At 31.4% G+C, this 19783-nt stretch overlaps 1 protein-coding gene across 2 annotated transcripts in view; it reads right to left on the bottom strand.

Annotated features, from left to right (window-relative positions):
* LOC129940892 (potassium voltage-gated channel protein Shaw) overlaps positions 1–19783 on the bottom strand; it is a 172669-nt gene that overhangs the window by 50026 nt on the left and 102860 nt on the right. For both annotated transcript variants that reach the window (XM_056049416.1, XM_056049417.1), the window contains exon 3: positions 14814–14963. In XM_056049416.1, the coding sequence (XP_055905391.1) occupies positions 14814–14963 (150 nt within the window). The remainder of the gene's footprint in view (positions 1–14813; positions 14964–19783) is intronic.

Here is a 19783-nt window from a genome sequence, read left to right as displayed (position 1 = left end):
TACAATTTTTGAAAAGATATTTGAGTCGAACATCAATTTTTACCATCTTTTATACATTTTTTTCGGTTTTTATTTTTTGTAAGAAAACTGTCGATTCGATTTTTCTGAAAATTTGTCCTAATGTTGAAGACAATATTTCTTATAAGTAAAATTTAGTTAGAAACTATTATCTCAAATTTTTGAAAAGATATTTGAGTCGAAAATCATTTTTTACTAACTTTTGTTAATTTTTTTTCGGTTTTTAATTTTTTGCAAAAAAACAGTCTATTCGTTTTTTTTTTCAAAATGTTACTGAATGTTGACGACAATATTTTTTGAAAGATAAAAGTACGTTAAGCCAATATCTCAAAGTTTTGAAAAGATATTTGAGTCGAAAATCAATTTTTACCAACGTTTATTAATTTGTTTTTAGGTTTTTATTTTTTGTAAGAAAACTGTCAATTCGATTTTTCTCAACATTTTTCAGAATGTTAAAAACAATATTTCTAATAAGATAAAATAAGATTAAAGCCTAAATTTCAAGTTTTTGAAAAGATATTTGAATCGATATTCAATTTTTACCAACTTTGAGTAATGTTTTTTTTTAGATTTTTATTTTTTATAAAAAAAACTGTCAATTCGATTATTCTCAAAATTTTATCAGATGTCAAAAACATTATTTTTCGTTGCATAAAATTGTTTTTGTGATAAAATCATATTTTAGTCGTAAAATTTTGAAGGTGACATTTTTTTCAGTTTTTTTGATTTATAAAAAAAACGTTACATTAATTTTTTTCAAAAAATATACTTCTTTGATATCACGCTACAATATATTATATAAAATTAAATTCAAGTCTCTAGCGTTTTTGGATCGTAAGATATTTAGGGTTAACCAAAATTTTCACCTTTTTTTCAAACTGCTATGGTAAAAAAACCACCCACGCAATTTTCTTGAGAGCTATTTCTGCAACTTTGTGCCTTATTATCTGTATAACAAAATTTATTTGAAATCGATATCTCTTCTGGTTCTTGAGCTATAGAGGACGAAAAAAACGTCGCGAACGTACGGACGTACGGAAGTACGAACGTACGTACACACGCATACACATACAACATACATCTTTCTAAAAATCTTTTTTTTAAGGAAAAAAAACAAGAAGATGGTGATTGAACTCTTTCAAGTCAAGTCAAGTCAAAATATATTCAAAGCAGAGTCACACAAGCCAAAGAAAACGCTTGGAGAAAATTCTGTAACAAATTAAAATTTAAAAACAAGTCAGCGAGAATAAAAGAACCTGCGAGTCACTAACACAACCCACTGATCAGTCGACTCATTCTTGTTTGGAAAGTTTAGAACCCATGCTAAATATCCACTTTCCGGGCTACAATTTAATAACGAATCATAGCATCAACTTTCTCTAAAAACATAATCCCCACGTTTTTTTATAACAGTGGGTATGATAAGCTCCTCCTCCATAAGCTTCTTCTAACCATTCAAATTGTCCACATGGCATATTCCATATGATGCTACAGAAGATATCAGCTCTTGCAATCCCAATCTTTCCAATTTATTTCCTTAAAGACTCAAATGAGAATATGTTCCTTGGTTTTGGCTCGAGATCAGAGTAGTTTTCATACTTAAAGCGTACAATTTTACATCTTTTATTCTCAAAACATTAGAGAGGTTTCTAGATATTCATATTCGCATTAACTTTGGGCCTGAAGTTTTATCTCCTTCACAACACGCCTATATAAAAAGCAAGAGTTTAGAGCGGTCCTTTATACTCCAACAGATTTAGTACTCTTAGCCTTAAAGGTAAGACAGACCAGTTGCTGGAAAACCAGCCTCATGTAGCTCCCGAAGATTATACACGGATATACATAGAATTTAAGCACAGACTACGTAACTAGCTGTCTAAACTTCAATAAACCCTTTAGGAACGAATGGGTGAACATGTCCCACACATAAGTGAGTTGGGAAAGCCGCAAAACTTTTGCTCTATGTCACATTAAAAATAAATTCTTAGGCAGAAACAGCCTATTAGACTTTATCACAGACTCTAAAAGGTTGGAACAAGACAATCCAAAGGCATCATAGGTTTTCATTAATTCTGTTTCCCCTAGGCAAGTTCAATACTTTAGGATATCACAATGGATCTACATTAATCTTAGTGCGGCAATAATGTCTTCAATCGCCGGCCCATCAACCTATTCTAACATAACCTGGTAAGTTAAAGATGAAGTGCGCAGGTCATTCAAGAATTTTTGTCGAGTCTTTGAATATCTCCAAACATTTTCATCTACACGAAATTGCAAGTGGAGGTATACCATTCTAACCGGCTATGTTATATCTAGAAATAAAAATACTTTGACATGTCAAAATCTTAATTGTTTTTGATATTTCAAGTCGTATACTGTCGAATTCAATTGACGAATAAGAAGCTTACAGTTTCTTTATGTACAAACTTCGAATATAACAATGTTATTATAATTTTATAAATGTGAAACCTTTAAAACTTATTCACGATTTATAAAAGCAACAAATTACATTACCTAGCTGGAACATGGCTTCAATCTAAAGTATTCCAGAAAAAAAAATACAAGACTTATACGAGACTGATAATGTTACTAAAACAAGACTGATAATTTTCGATTTTTACAAGAAAGAGAGTAGCAGAAGGTGTTTCTAGTATCGTCGTTCTGTAAGAACTACAACCATTTTCAAAAATAACTAACAAAAATTACCTTTAATTTTAAATCTCAAGACCAATTAACTTATGTAAGCAAAGCACTTCTGTCAAAGTAAATGTATAAACATCTTATTAGTGAACGAACAGTAAATTAAGTTATCTATGTTTTGCTTTTATTCCTTTAATGGATACATTTTATTTTCAAACAAATGTCAAATATGATTACTTGTTGATCAATTTGAGTGCAACACTGTTAGACTTAAATTATTCCATTATAAACTTCAACAATGACAGTAAACTAATCTTAAATTCACATTTCAACTTATTTAAGGCATTGTTTAGGCTCATTTTTATGTAGTTGAATAAAGATACAGATAAAGGTACTGAATATTTATTATATTTCTATTCTATTTTACTTAAATTTCTAGGAAAAGCTTAAACACGCCATTCATATTTATATACCTATTATAACATACGTACATATATAGCCCCTAAGCCCATAGCTATATGTATGCTGCGATTCCTGGAAGCCACATAAACACTGTCTGCCAAAATCTACTTAAGCCTCTTTCAAGTATAGGCCCCTCTAGTCTCTTCATCCTCGTTAACTGTGATATAGTGCTGCTACAAAGTTCTGAATCTATGCAGAATGAGGAACATTCAAAAGTTATTCCATTCGCCGCCTACGTCTACGTTGACATTGCCGCCGCCGCTGTTGTCGACAGCACTACAGTGAATTTCAATTAGCCGTGACTTTAATGCTCCGTTGACACATTCCTCGATTATATATATGTATATATTTTTTTTAAATAAATCTCTGTCATCATCTTTTTTCGTTTTGTTGTTAAAAAGTAGGCATCTCTTCAGTAAGGACATTTATCAGTTCCTGATGTATAAAAGCTGAGCTGAGGCTTTCATATAGACGAACAACCTGTCTATAATCTGAAAACACCGAATATTAAATCCGAGAAAATGGAAGGATTTGGTAACACTTTCATATCAGCGTAGCACACTACCACGGCCATCACCATTAATCGATATAATAAAACAATTTATGTGTACAGGGTGATTGATATGTTTCTTCAAAATTTAAAAAAAAAAATCATTTAAAATTTTAAAATTAACTTGGTAGATTTTCTACAATGAATTTCATCGTTTTAAAAAGGACTAAACTTATTGAATTTTCTTTGGAAATAATCACTCGGCTCGGCTTGACTTAACGATCATTTCATTTAAATGCAACCTTCGCGTATATATAGAAGCTATAAATGATCTACATCGAATTATAAGAACTCACCTAGCCGGAGCTAAAACGCATGTGGAACGCATTACTATAAGTGTTGTAAAAAGTGTAGAGACATCGACAGGTAGGCAATGTGGTCAATAAGTTGTTTCCAGAAGTCCATTGCGAAGAGTGCTAAGAACTAGTGGACTGCATCTGAGTCGTAAAATGTTGTTATGCAAACGCTCTAGAGAGACTAAGTCTCTGAGCATGAACCTGGTGGTCATTTGAGGGCAAGCTTAAAAATAAAACACACCTTGTGATTCTTAAATAAATTACAAATAAAAACTTAAATCTTTAGAATTTATTATCATTTGAATTAATTAAGACACTTTCCGAACACCCTGTACAATAAACACTCAATCTTTCATAAAATTCCACATCAAATTGATGAGTTTAATGATTGATTGGTCTTTTGTGGAAGAAAATGCCAATTATATTATTATTTCCCATGTGTGCTAAAACTGATTTTCAAAATAGACGAAACAATAACTTTTATGTACCTACATTCATACAAAAATATTACATATACATAGATTCATTCAAATATTCCAATGGCAACATTAAATCTCTTGAATTTGTAACAAATTGTTTATGTGAGTTTTGTGATAGCAGAAAAATTGCTCACATACAGACAAATAATGCATTGAATATCTAAGTATACACATATACAAATACCTATAAGGACGAAAGTCCTCTCCTAAATTATATGAGACAGCTGGTTGGAATGGAATATAAGAAGTCATTTCCATTTCCTTTTTTGCATGAAATAATTTTATTCTACACTCAGAATCATCGTGGGGAAAAAGAGAGTCATCTGCTTAACGGTTACAAAAGCTTTTGTATACATCAGGGCCAGAATAAGTTGGGATTTAAGGCCCTTAAGGAATTTTCTGTATGAGACCGTAATCCTCTTAAAAACAAAAGTTATAATGAAATGGAATCAAATAGACGAGATATAGAAAAGAAACTGAAGTCCAACAAAGCTGCTGGAGCTGATGTCATTATCTAAAACATGCCGAATTATCCAAAACAGTAGGCGATGACTTGGAAGGGAACATGCAAGAACTCATCTGCAAAATATGGTCAGAAGAAAGAATGCTCGATGAGTGGAATCTCCCAATATTCAAGAAAGGGACACCTCCGAGCCGCGCCAACAACAGAGTCATCAGTCTCCTGAACATCACGTATATGATCCTTTCTGCCGTATTATGTGAACGTCTGAAGCCGTTCGTCAACAATATGATAGTGCCTAATCCTTGTGGCGTTAGACGAGAAAAGAGTACCATTGACTAAATATTCACATTATAGCAAATCTTGGAAAATCCAAGGATCGATACCATCTCTAGACCGATTTCATATATGACAGCATCTATTGGAAAGAGCTTTACAGAGCAGTGTTTCTTTTTGGAATCCCTGTCAATCTTGTCCATTTGTGCAGAATGACAATGGAGAATGGTCATTCAAGGTCGAAAGAGGTCTCACCGACGATGGTTTTAGTCATGCGACTTCTTCAACATCGTTCGGGAAAGAATTGCGCAAAACTCAACCGTGAATATTAGGGGCATAAACTAACAAAGTTCCGTCCAATTATTTGGAGACGCCGATTATATTGACATAGTTGGAAGATTTAGGGGTGATGTCGGTGGTGCTTTTTGATCATAATGAAGAAAGCGGAGACGATGGGCTTAGTGGTCAATGACGCAACCTAGACACCGCTATAAATTTAGACAATGATAACAGCGCCGAAATCAAACGGAAAATAACTCTTGCAAATCTCAGCTTCTTTAAACTTAGAACGTAATTGAGTAATAAAGTACTTTTTGGAGCATCTAAAGTCACCAGCTATAAGACACGATTTGTACGGACTGATGATTTTGATGGCTGTGTCGTGTAGAGCGGATAGACAATAACGCTCTAGCGTCCATCAGTCCATCCAGGACCGAAACTCCACCTTAAGTTAGTAAGTAAGAATTTGAAATCGAAGACAGGGTTCCATTTTGTTCATATTTACTGATTTTGTGAAAAGGTAGGTTTGAAGAAATGGAAAATCACGTAGATCCTTTTTACGTAGATAATGCTTTTTAATAAAATCCCTCACATTGACATTCTGTTTGTGTTTGGTAAAAAAACAGTAGGTACATTCCATTTTCGAATATTGGTTAAAGTTGATGATATCTATTGAAAATATATTTTTATTTTATTTCATAACAAACTCTTTAATGAGCCCCCTTAAATATGTTGCCCATGAACATACCACTGTTTGTCGACATATACATTTTATCCGCAATTTTTCGACTATCAGGAATTTTTGAATTATACTTTACGCTTATGCAAACAGGAAAATGTATATTACAAATATCAATAATCATAACGATGATTGTGAACCGATAACAATAGTCATAAAGCAATGAAGACACTGCCGCTCCAAGGCATTGAGAAAAACGAGGATAAGGAAGGACATCACTGATGGCACAGGACATTTCTCGGTGATATTTCTTTAACTTCCCTTCTCGTTCCACATTATTTTTGTGTATAGTGTAAATATATCTTCCCTTTTAAAACCTGTAAAAATGGTAAATACCATGAAGTGTTGAAAGCTTTATAACAACTATACTTCTGATGATGGCGCGGCGCGGCGCATCCCGGATGCTTTGCTTATACTCGTACGTATTTTTTCGTTTAGTCCTTCATATTTTACTTCTATATATTTATAGGGACACTGGTACAGTTGTTTTTTCTTTCTTGTGTATTTTAATTCAAGGACTTGGCTTTTATGTGCTATTTATGTTCACGAGAATGTATACATATGCTCTCTGCTTTGACTATGGCTTTTTTATTTTAAGGACACTTTTTTTTCATCCTGCCCCCTTACACGTAGAACATGTTTTTTTTTATATTTCTTATTTTGATTTGCTTTGGAGTTTGGAGAAAAGTGAAGTCAGACAGACGACCCACTGAACTAAGGAAGTCACACCAAGAAAAAGACGATGACGTAAAAGAGTCGAGAGAAAAAAAAAACTAATTTTAAAGCAGATTTTTCGATGTCAACTCATGCAAGGAGAACGAGCAGAAGCAATTTGGCATCTCATTTGAATTTCTGCTTTGAAAATACCGCACCATCATTGCTTCCATCTTCGTCTTTAGCGACGACGAAGGCGACGCCATCAAAAACTGACATAGCAAAAGCACTTATGCGAGTCAAATAAGTGCAGTAATTTACTATGAGGTTAAACCAAATGAGATTTTACCTGTCAACATTTACGAGTATCTACGTACCTCTATACCAACCTCAAAAGCCTTAGACAAGGGTTGGTGGTGAAACGTGGAAGGATGTGAGTTTCTCACACTTCATTTCATTTTCAGGTTGAAGGATTTTCAATTTTCTTCGCGCACTTATTTTTGTTTTTCAACTTTTTTCATATAATTTTTTTGAAGTAAAATTCCATCATATGATTATTATTTATAAATTCTTATGACTTTGTTATTCTATAATCTAGATTCTCATAGCTATTAATAAATTGATAAAGAAATATGGCGGGCAATCAATTGTGATAATTTTAACTTGAATTTATTCTGATGATGGTCTGGTTGTGTTGTCAGTCAGTTGGACTCAGAAATGGGATGCAATATATTAAAGCAAACACCACAAAAACAAACAAACGTAAAAAACAGGCAATTTCACACAAAAATGGGGGTAAAAAAATTGTGTCTTAACGCAACTTATTTACGCCAATTTATGCCCATTTTTTGTTCGGGAGTTATAAAAGTTGTCTTCTTGTGTTTTTGAGATTGAGCAATAAAAAATATTTCTTAACTTTATACCCCCTGTATACTGTTTGCCTTCTATATAGTATTGTGGTAGGCATATGTACGGCAATTTATTATTGAAATTGAGTCTGGTGATAATGGAGGATGCGAGAAGGTCTTGGGAATTATTTTTGCGTTATACGAGTAAGATTCTGAATGACAAATAACGAATTCGTCACAAAAAAAAGTAAAAGCTCGAGAACGAAATTTATGAACCTTTCGGCGGACCTAATTTACAACAGTCACTCATATGAATGGATGTATGTACGAGTATGTATTTCGTTAGACCAAAGTAGAGGAAATAGTAATTGGATACGGTACATCAAAAACAAGACAATACAAGTCTTAAAATAAGCTATTTGAGAAAAAAAAAGTATACAAAATTTTATATACATACATAGGTGTTATCCAAAAATATTAAGGTTAGGTTTTTAGGTTTGTGAAGAAATTTTTCAGTGTCAAAAATTTTTTAATTTAAAAAATGGGAGTTATGATTTTCAAATTATTTTTTTTTAGATTTCTTAAGTTATATGTATTATTACTTTTAAACATGTTTGTATGAATTCGTACAGTCATATGAAGGATTTTTCGAGGTATTATCCAAAAAAGCATGGTCTAATATTTGAACGCTGTTCTACTCCTACATATAATCATCCACGATAAGATTTTGAAAAAAAAAAAATTTAAAAATACTATTTAACTATTTTTGTTTTTAAAATTTAAATAAATATTAACAGTTCCTTATAGAAAATGAAATAAAATGGCTTTGTAATAGTTCATTAAATATGGCACAATAATTACAAATCGTACAATACTGGGCCGGTCAAAACAAAAACAAATTTTAAAAATCCGACCCCCTGGAAGATAATTTGTTTGTTTTTTTTTTCAAAGGAATTCTCTTTAATTCAAAACTAATTGTATTGGGTTAATGGATATGACCCCCATTATATTTTGAATTATTAATTTTTTGTATAAGTAAACAAAATTTGCATATGTCTTCCTTTAACTTTGTTGCTAAAATTACTACATTTAACTGAAGACTGGACCAAGCACATAATATAAATCGGATATTCAGCCCTATTCCAAAAACACAGCACAAATTCATCAACTTTTGACCAATGGACGATCCAGGGTCGGGGGGTTATAAAAGCCATAAAGCTTAGGTTGTATATATAAAGATTTCATTTAAATATTTGTTAAAGGAAGTTCGCCAAAAACCGGTTTGCTGTCAAAAATAACTGAATTTTATAAAAATTTAGTGTTCATGAATTAAATTATTTTCATAAAAATAAAAAAATATGTGATTTTCTTAAGCCTTTTTCTAAATTTTGTATTCTTGATTTTGCTTCTTTCTACAAGAAAAACATATTTGGTATTGCTCTAGAAGGGTACCCCTCAGAAAACCTTATTTTTTTAAGTTTCTTAAGAACTACTGGACTTTTTTCAATAATCTTCTTTTTCTGTGCAAGCTCTTGTCGATGATCAAATGATTAAATTGATGATGATTTTTGAAGACCAAACATTTATTTTTTTTATTTTTTAAAAATTATTAGTTTTGTTTACAAAATTCTTTAACGGAATTCAAATGTTAAATGCAAATCTATGAGTAATTTATTTAGCGCTTACTAAAAATATTTTTTAAACAAAATTTAAAATGTAAAGTGACTTGCAAACAAAAAAATAAGTTACATTTTTAAATCTTCAAATATAAGAAGACGTTAGCAAGTTCTAGCGACCCAGTCATGAAAATTGATTTTCTGTTGAATACAACAGATCTTAAAAGACCCTAAAGAATTTAATAAATATACTTTTGAAGTGAACTGGCTTTGGGTGCTCTAGAACTAAGATTTAAAAACTAATTTCAAAAACATAAATGTCCCAAAAACAGCAAAAGTTAAACTTTTGTTAAACTAATGAGTAATTGAAAAACATAATAAACATTTCATATTTATTGATATAAAAGCTTTGAATCTCTTGAGATTTGAAGCAAAAAGAAATTCTGAAACGTGTAATTTGTGAGTGCCACACAAAGGTTTATTTATTACCTTAAATTGTTTTAATTTATTTTGTTAGATACATTATGTACTTAAATGCACCTATATCTGCAATATTCAAAAAACAAGCATTTTTCTCTACAATTTGTATGTTTAGTTGACTCCTTTAAGTTTAAAATAAGAGTAAGCATACTGATAGCGATGTAATACTAGACTCCCGAAAATTGAGTCCGAAAAAAGCTAGACAGATCATTATATAAGATCGTTTCTCTTGAATTTTTGTAGTGTTTTTCGCATTAATAGAAATGGAAAAAGAAAAGTATATTTTACTTTTCGCAAAAAGCTACATGTCAAAATAATTTCTTACGTTTCTGTGTGAAACACACCAAAAACTACTTTAAACTATTATGTTTTAGCTCTTAAATATGACATATTTAGAAAACTGTTGAAATCATGGAATCCTAGTGAAATAGTTAGACCATACCTTGCTGGACAAAAGTTTTCTAAAATAATTTGATGACTTAAGTTGCCACAATTGAAATCTGTAAATGTAAACTTTTGTTACTTAAATTTTGTTAGCCACCATTACAAAATATTAAAAAACTCATCTAAGTGTGTGACCCCATTTAACATGATAAGTTAAAGTTATTAATTTTTGAATGATTTGAAGATGGAGGTAATTTAAGTTTGCTAATATTTTGGCCAACGCTGTTTATCTCCTAACCTTTGTGTCATGCAAACTTACATTCTTTCTGTTTTAGTCTCAACACGATATTTAGATATGAAAGTCCAGATCGACTTCTCAAAACTGTTTTCCTTAAACCTTGGTTTGTAATTTTTGAACTCGATCTTTCAATTCTAAATATATATATACGTATATGACACCTATTGATGCTAACTACTCCGTTCCGTTTAGCTGTTAAGAAACAAATGTGAACAACATTTTCCAAATAAAACTGCGTGTCTCGTTTCCACCCACTTGTAAAGAGTTTTATAAAAATAGACGTTCACTTTTGATTCAACTGAATCGGGACATCGAAAACCTAATTGTTTTTTATGAGCATTTTCAAGTATTGGATAGATTAAATCAACACTTTTAGTGTTTTCAGTGACATTTAATTTCTGATCTAAAATTTAAGGACCAATTGTTCGATGTACATGCAATATCAGTGTTTTAAAAGCTAAGCTCGACTTGCTTAGACACCAAGACCTAACCGAACGTGCAGCAGCTGATACAACTAATAGAAGTTTTAATGCCTTTTATTTTTACTTAAAAAATGAAAGTTCGTTAAGAAAAAAAATAAAGAGAGAGGTTAAAAAACTGCAAAAACAATTTGAAAGTTTGCATCAGATTCTTCTGATTCTGGGCACAAATAAAAGAAAAAAGAGTCGCATTCAATCCCGTCTGCCGATTTGTCTTGCCTTAAAGGTTTGTAGATTTTAGTGTTTTATTTAAAAAAATTGTCAATTAAATTTTACCGAATGTTGAAAACAATATTTCTAATAATATAAAACAAGTTTGTCATAATCTCAAATTCTTGAAAATATATTGTAATCGAAAATTACTTAAACTTCAATTTTTACCAACTTTTACTAATGTTTTGTTTAGGTTCTTATTTTTTGTAAAAAAAAAAATCATAAATCTATTTATTTTTTTTCGAAATTTAACTAAATGTTAAAAACAATATTTTTTATAAGATCCATTTAATTTAAAGCCAATATCATAAATGTGTGAAAAGATATATGAGTCGAAAATCAAGTTTTACCAACTTTGAGTAATGTCTTTTTTTGGGTTTTTATATGTTATTTAAAAAAATGTCAATTCTATTCAACACTTAAAATTTAGCCAGATGTTAAAAATGTTATTCTTCGTTGCACAAAATCATTTTTATAGTAAGGTTTTCGAGGTGACAAATATTTTTGTTGACAGGACCTGTTTTTTCAACTAGATAGTGAAACGTTTAACAAAGCTCATGATGCAATTGATTTATTGAAGGAAGCTTTTGTAATTATATAGTTTCACGTTACGGACTCTTTAACTGACCACTGAAGTGCGACTTAAAACCGCTTGACTATTTTATGTGAAGATATGTTGCATTACTGCTTATATGTGACCACAAATGATGGGACAAGTAATCGAAAATTTAACCTCCAGAAATCATAGTTGAATTATAATGACAGAAAATTATCTTTTGAATTAACTTAATTGTAGGTCAAAAACCATCTTTTGATTTATTCCATTCCAAAATTCTATGCGTAAAAAAATTACGTACATAAATAAATTGAGTGACGTTTTCTATAAGCAATATTTTGTTGTTCTGGAATGTTTATGAATATTATCGGTAGTTTAATTTCGAGACCGTGTTAAGGTCGTCGCGTCGGTCTTGGCAAAGTTATTAGCAAAATAATTCTACTCAGGTAGTTTTGTTTCTGAAATTGAAAATTTTGAAATTTGTTTACGTTTCAAGGTCCCTAAAACAAGCAATTATTTGTATGCCAAGAAAAATAACTTTTTTAAATTTTAGAAAATACTGAAAATATTTGAACTTCAGTAATACAATTTTTAAAGTTCTTAAATTGACAGTTTGCCATATTTCAACGAAATAATTATTTTATATGACACCAATAGGAAGCCATTGAACTGTATACTGGGCGTATACACAATTATATTTGTTAATTTATAACACTGTTCGACAAAATTACGTTCGGGAGTGCAAACAAAACAATGCTTTTTAAAGGATTAAGATGTCCTTAATTCTCGCTTTCAAAATTTTCTATCACATCAGATTTTTAAAAAATACACGCTTTTAAAAATGCTCAAACCAATCAATATTTTAGAGGCTAAGTTAAAATTCAAATTTTAATTTAATATATTTTAATAATTTGTATAATGATTCGTAATCTTTTGCTTCTAGATGCAATTTAAATCATTTCAGCACCTTAATTAGTTTCTGAAGACATACATAAGTTATGCGTCTTTATTTGTTTCTATATGAAGTTTTCCACAAATCTTTGATTCAATTATTGGATAGTTTTGAAAAATTTGTTTAAGAGTTAATTTTAAGTGCTGATTTCGTATCCAAACTTTAATTTTAACTATTTTCTTATGTCTCAACTTTATTTTTATATTTTGTAATTTATTTTAAAAACTTGGTGTAATAAAAATGTTCAGACATCAGATTGGTTAAAACAACAAAACTTACTTACAAACAGTTTTGCATTTTTCTATTGAAAACCGTTTTAGCATAAATAGTTTAGTTTTTCCTTAAGATTTTTGTATGACAATTGAAATCTAAAAATTTATGAAAATTCTTTAAATATTTGTTGAAATAACTTTACAAAATTAAAATTTTCTCTTAAATACTTATAAATAACAACCTTTCCATCTGTTTTTTTTTTCTTTATAGCTGTTCTTGAAAACCATTCAAACACTGGTAAGTAATTTTTTTATAACATAAAAGAAAGAACATTGTTTTATAATTAATCTTAGTCTTCTTCCAATACCAACAACGAAATACCCAAACTTTCATTTATTTTTACCTTTCACACAAAACAACAAAAACACTATCAAAACAATTCCATTGAAATTGATATCGAAAATCTTTGCTTTTTTTTCTCTTTGAAAACCAATTACGTTTTTCAATTCCCTGCCATTATTTCCCTTTTAAATAATAAAATATCTTTGTCCTTTTCATTTCTCTGTGTTCCTGATGATAGTGTGTGGCCAGGCCTGAAGTCTGAGGTGTAGGTTGGGGTGGTAGAAGTATAAGTATACCTACCAGCTATGCAGCTACTCTTTTCACCCATCACTCCGGTTTTCTGAGTCCTCTGAACGACCACATCAACACTCTTCATGCCTTTGGCTACACTTATCACCTCGTTTTCAGAAAAAAAAAAAGAAATGAGATTATTTGAGAAATATGAAAACAAAATTCATTCACCACCATTTCAAAAAGACCCATCATATGCCATACACCATCACATCACACACCTGGCCCTACTCCATATAAGTTCATACATTCATACCACTTATGTACCTTCATATACCTTATACTAAGTGTATATGAATTGAGAAGACCGTTTAAGTACCAACCTACAACTTTTATAAGAATCTCTTAAAGGACATTTTCCCTTATGGCAAAAATAAAATTTTGTCAGATCATTCACAGAGTGAAAGTGAGATATTTTTTGTAATGTGGTGAGAAGAGGGTGAAGAGGGGGATGTTAGGTTGTGGTGGAGGCTTATAGATGTTAAAAAAAAGGTTTAAGTGGAGTTCAATCATTATGTTTGACTGGTTTTCAAGAACCATTCATCAATCAACTGAATTTCTTTTCAAACAAAACAACAACACATTTATCAAAATGATTTTCATTACGCCGCACATCCAATGGATCTGCAAGGATATGGAAATGGATGTCACGGGAGAAGAAAGGACACAGTCACGATTAAAATTAAATTAAAACCGCTCATTAATTTTTTTCTTTTTTTTGCTATTTAACAAAAATAATGATGCGAAAAAGGACAAATAGATGAAGAGAAACCAAAAAAAAAGGACGAAAAGGACGCAAACATTTAATTTTATTATACTTTTATTTTACTTTTCTGCGAATGACTTAAATGTTGATTCCGTGAAAGCAATACATACAAATGTTTCTCTGAAGGTTTTGCTTTTCTCACGGGATCTACTACTAGAATATTTATCCTTTTTCGTTCTAGTCTTTAAAGAAGGTGAAAACAAAATAACACCGTGTAATCAATTTAAGTAATTAGTTGGATCTTTTCTTTTTGTATCGTATCACTTTCTTAACTTTAATTAGTCTTAAGGACTTTCTGGGACACAGCAGTGATTTTCACAACATAGAAAAGACAGCTGATAAAGGTGGCAGTGACACTGGTGTCACATAGACAAACGGTTACGGTTTGACACGGTAAAAATCGACCAAATAAACTCAAGATGCTGCCTTATTGTCACAGCAATAAATTTTGCAGTGAATGTTGCTCAACAATTAAATAAGGCTATACGAATAAAATAAAAAATAAAATATTTCAAAACTCACCTGTAGTAGTTGAGGATTTGCGTAAATACGCCCGGATGCCTGTCAAAGAAGTACTCATTTAACACCGGATCGTAATTGGCCAGAGCCTCTGTTAGTCTGGAAAGTCGGGTGGCAGGAATTTTCTTGAGAGTTGCTTTGTACGTTTCATATCTGAAAAAAAAGAAAGAAAAATGAAATAAAAGGACATGAAATTTAGCACAAGAAAAGGAGTCATTATATGAGGCACACACAGTCATAAGAACAATACATGAAAATGGGGGTGTGAGTAGGTATTGTACTACATGTGTTTAGTGTAGTTTAATAAATTCAAGAAGTCTTGAGTCTTATGGCTGAAGATGGAGCGTGTGAGTTCTTGAGGTGGTGTAGGGTAGGTTTGCCTATCTTAACTAAGTGCTGAATCGTCGTTGGTAGAAGGAAGAGCTTTTAAAAGTGTTGTCTTGTTTTCTGTTCTATTTTATCTTTTCGTTCTTTTTGCTAATAGCTAATAATTATGGTGTTAATTACTAAGACATTTATTATACATTCTGTTCTCCCAAAAAAGGAAAGGATTTTCCACAAAATGTTTGATGTGAAAATATTAACTTTTTGCGAGTTGAGTGCAAGCACAACAATTATTACCCTGTACCTGCCTGCCTCCTGTCAAAATACCAAACACGCACTTTTATATGAGAGTCAAAAAATATATGTTTTATAATTTATAAAGCACCACATTATGCTTCATAATGCTTCATAATGTGCGTCGCGTCATCGTCATCGTTATCGTCATCGCGTCTTCTCGTTCGTCTTCGCGTCGCTCTTAGTCATGGCCCATGGGAATGATAAAGAAAATGCGGCAGAGTTAAAATAATTTGATGTTGATGGTTTGATGCTGATGTTGATGTTGATGCCACCAACTAAGATAAAATTTATATAAGAAATTATATTCCTGAGAGATGTGAAATGAAAATAAAGACATTTTTAGGGGGAAGCAGGTTTGGGTATATCATGAGAGCAGTCAAGTCGATTCAAGACGAAGACTGAGACGAGTTTGGGTAAACTTTTATGATGGTGCATTCTTCATGACTTTCAATGTGAAAGTTTTGACTATACTGTCTCTGCTATGTTTGACTGTTGTGAGGGGACGAAATGTGTGCTTTCTTTCTTCTTGTTTTATATCCGGTATAGGATGTGACTTTTTAGTCTGAACTTTCATACTGGGGTTGTTGTTTTTGAAATCTTTTATTTGTGTGTGTCATAAATCTCCTGCTGCGTTTTGAAAAGTTTACACTTCACTCACTTTTAACTTAGGAAAAGAGTTTTGAATGCGTGATGATTTTAAATAAGGGTTGTGGGTTTCTATATATAAGAGAAACACTTTATGCCTTATCAAAATGTCACTCTCAAAGTCAAAATTTTGAATTTTAAAATATTTATACCGACTTTCGTGTAGTTTATCAAATAATTTTATTTTTATCATTCATATAAATGGGGATGACTTATGAAAAGGATAAAAGTTGAATTTGTTCTTGAAGATGTTTATATTAGTGAGTGATAATTCTTGAGCACTTTTTGTTTTTTGATCTTTTGAAATTTGTTTGATTTCCCGCTGGTTTTTTGATTACTTTATATTTTTTGGAAATTGAATTCTAACCGCATTAACAAACACATCTAACTGCAAAAATCTTAAGTGTATAATTGTATTATTAAAGAGTTCTATGAATAAATTGGGAGTGGTTCAAAAAGAAATTTAAAGTTTAGTGAAAAGTTAGACATGAGACTTCAATGCTGGATATCTAAGCTACTGCTGACGCATAGGTTGGGTAAAACAGGAGAATATAAAAGATCAGCACTTTATTGACTATTAAATAAAACAATGAAGTACCCGTGGCATGATGGTTAGTCCATTGAACTGTCGTGTGTTTGATTGGCATGACAGAGGGACACGGGTACTGCCACTTGCACGGAATTGAAAAATTCTCCAAGGATTCAGGAATGGTTGAGAGTTATAAGCCACTAGGCCCTAGTTTCTCAACGGCCTGTTGCGGCACCCAATTTATTTATTTATTTTAAATAAAACAACTATTTTTATAAAATGTTTAAACACTTTCTTCTTTGTTGTCTGGTTTAAATGGTTTGCTTTTCCCTAAAGACTTTTAACTTAAACCAATTTAGTCTCTTTTTCCTTTTTAAATTTTGTTTTATTTGGAACCTCCTTCTCCTTGGACAATTAATCTGTTCATTTGTCTGTTATAAGTTTATTATTAATTGCAAAAACATTTCCATTTATTATGAAAAACAACGAATGCTTCCAAAACGGGCGCAACAGAGCATCACGGTGGACCGTTTCATACATGCTAGACGTTAAAAATTTCAATTATTTTAAAATTAATGTTTTAAGTAAATGAATGTATAATATTGAATAAATACATTTTTTGACAAAATAAATTGATTTTCTAGACGTAAATCAATAAAATTGGAAAATCAGTCACTTTCTAACATAGTTAATAAATAAAAATCAACCACAAAATACTATTTAATTCATATAAAAAAAAAATTCAAATAATTTGTATCAATTATACATACATTTTAGTCAAAACGATATCTACAGTACCGAGCAAAAAAAATGCAACCGAAAAAGTATGGTACAATCTTTAGCAAGAACTAAGTTATTTTAAATTATAATACTTTGAAATTTAGCATAAAATGTTCAAATTAATTTTTTTCTTTAAACAGATTTGAATTTTACCCAATCTTACTCCATGAAAATAGTTATTGTAAAAAATGTTCCTAAACTTTGATCTTAAGCCAAGCAAAAAAAATGCAAATTCGTGGAAAATTTTAAAAATAACGTATTTATTCATCTTATTTGAAGAAATTTTGTACTTAAATATTTTAATATTTTGTTGCGAAACCTTTATTGGCAATAACGGCGCGTAACCTTTTAGGCATTGAGTCAATCAACGACACCAAATAGCTCGCAGGTATTTGTTCCCATTCAGTCCTTATTTGTTCCATCAACTCGGTACAATTTGAATGAGTTCGCTTTCTTATCTCCCGATCTACATGATCCCATAAATTCTCTATGGGATTGAGGTCGGGAGATTGTGCTGGCCAGTTCAAAACATGAACCCTCTTCTCTTCTAAGAAGTTTCTTACCAAACGGCTGGTGTGTTTTGGGTCGTTGTCGTGTTGAAATAAGCTGTTTTCAGGCATATTCGTCCGCAAATGTGGAAGCATATGGTCTTCCAAAATGCCCTTATACATTTGGGCATTCATCCGGCCGCTTACTTGACAAATCGGGCCCACGCCTTGACGAGAAAATGAGCCTTTGAAAAAGCCCAACTACAAATTTGATTTCATAAATATTTAAAATTGCTTACCCCACACCATTACTGACCCTCCCCCATGTTTAATTGTCGGAACTTGATATCTAGGGCTGTACCTTTGTCCCGGGGGCCTCCGCACGTACCTAATGCCATCTGACGAGAACAAGTTGAACTTGCTCTCATCACTCCATAAAACTCTTGTCCATTGCTCACTTGTCCAATGCATATGGCGCTTTGCAAAATCTAGCCGTTTCTTCCTATTGATGGAACTGATGTATGGTTTTTTAGCTGGTCGTCTTGCATACAGTTTTGACTCCACTAATCGTCGCCTAACTGTGTGTACCCCTACGTTAACATCAAAATGTTCATTTATGTCCTGAGTAACTTCCACTGCAGTTTTAAAGGGATTAACTTTAACCTGCCTTATGATCTCACGATCTAATCTGGAAGTTGTTTTGCGTGGACGGCCACTTCCCACTTTGCGATTGATGTCCCCTTGTTCCCGATATCGGGATATAATACGCGATATTGTTGATGTTGCTACACAAAACTCCAAAGCGATATCCTGCATCAATCTTCCGTTGTTAGCAGCGTTAATTATTGCTTTTTTGCATCCAATCGATAGTTGCTTCTATTAATTGCATATTCTAATTAATTGAAACCAAAGAATAAATTTTATGTACCTACCTTCCTAGTCATATTTGCCATTTGCATTTTTTTTGCTCTCAGTAAAATTATGTTTTTCCAACTAAATGTAAATTTGCAAACACTAGAGAGAGACCAATTACATATTGCTATTATAAACAGAATGCCTACACAATGAGTACACATATCCGAAACGGAAAAACTAAATTTTAACGTTACGAAAGATAAAGCAATAATAATTGATTTTGGTGTGACTGTTTGCATTTTTTTTGCTCGCTACTGTATATGTATTTTTATTAAAATTTCAAATTATGCAAGTTCATATAAAATGTACCTTGACTTCAGGGGCGTAGTTAAGTTATGGAATTGAAATTAGCACGTCATTACCATTAAGAGGCAATAATTATAGGTTGCAACATTAATATAGTTGATAAATTAACAAAATTACATTATTAGTTGCAACGGTGGTAAGATAACTTCATGTTATGTAGAGCAATTAAAATATACTATCGTAAATATTCCTTAGTTTTATTGTAACCCGATAACAACGACGACGATTAAATACTCAAGATGTGCACTTGGACGTATACGCACTATATTTGAATAATTTTCATCTATATAAAAATATTTTGAAAAAAAGTGCGTATATCTCGCTATTGCACTTAGACTCAATAAACAATAATCGATTTAATACTTCACTTCAACCTCTTTTAATGTTTGAATTAAAATCTAGCTTGTTAAATACCATACAAGATTAATAAACTACCTAGGACGGTACACTTTTAAATATTTTATTGTAATACAAAAGCCTGACATTTTTAAATTTTATGAAATCAAATTAGAAGCATGACAGTTCGATGCAACAACTTGAATGATTGTTTCTCTCTAAAAATGTTGTAACATTACGAAATTAGTATCAACAAAAACGTTTTCTTTGAAGTGGGGGAATTTGAAATTAAAAGCTTGACTCTGAGAAAGACACAATTAATTCATTTTTGCACAAACAAAGCCAATGGTATG

This window comes from Eupeodes corollae, chromosome 1 (genome assembly GCF_945859685.1).
Source record: "Eupeodes corollae chromosome 1, idEupCoro1.1, whole genome shotgun sequence".
In the NCBI taxonomy this organism is placed as follows: Eukaryota; Metazoa; Arthropoda; class Insecta; order Diptera; family Syrphidae; genus Eupeodes; species Eupeodes corollae.
The sequence above is the reverse complement of the archived record's forward strand: the minus strand, read 5'-3'. Positions and strand labels throughout refer to the sequence as shown.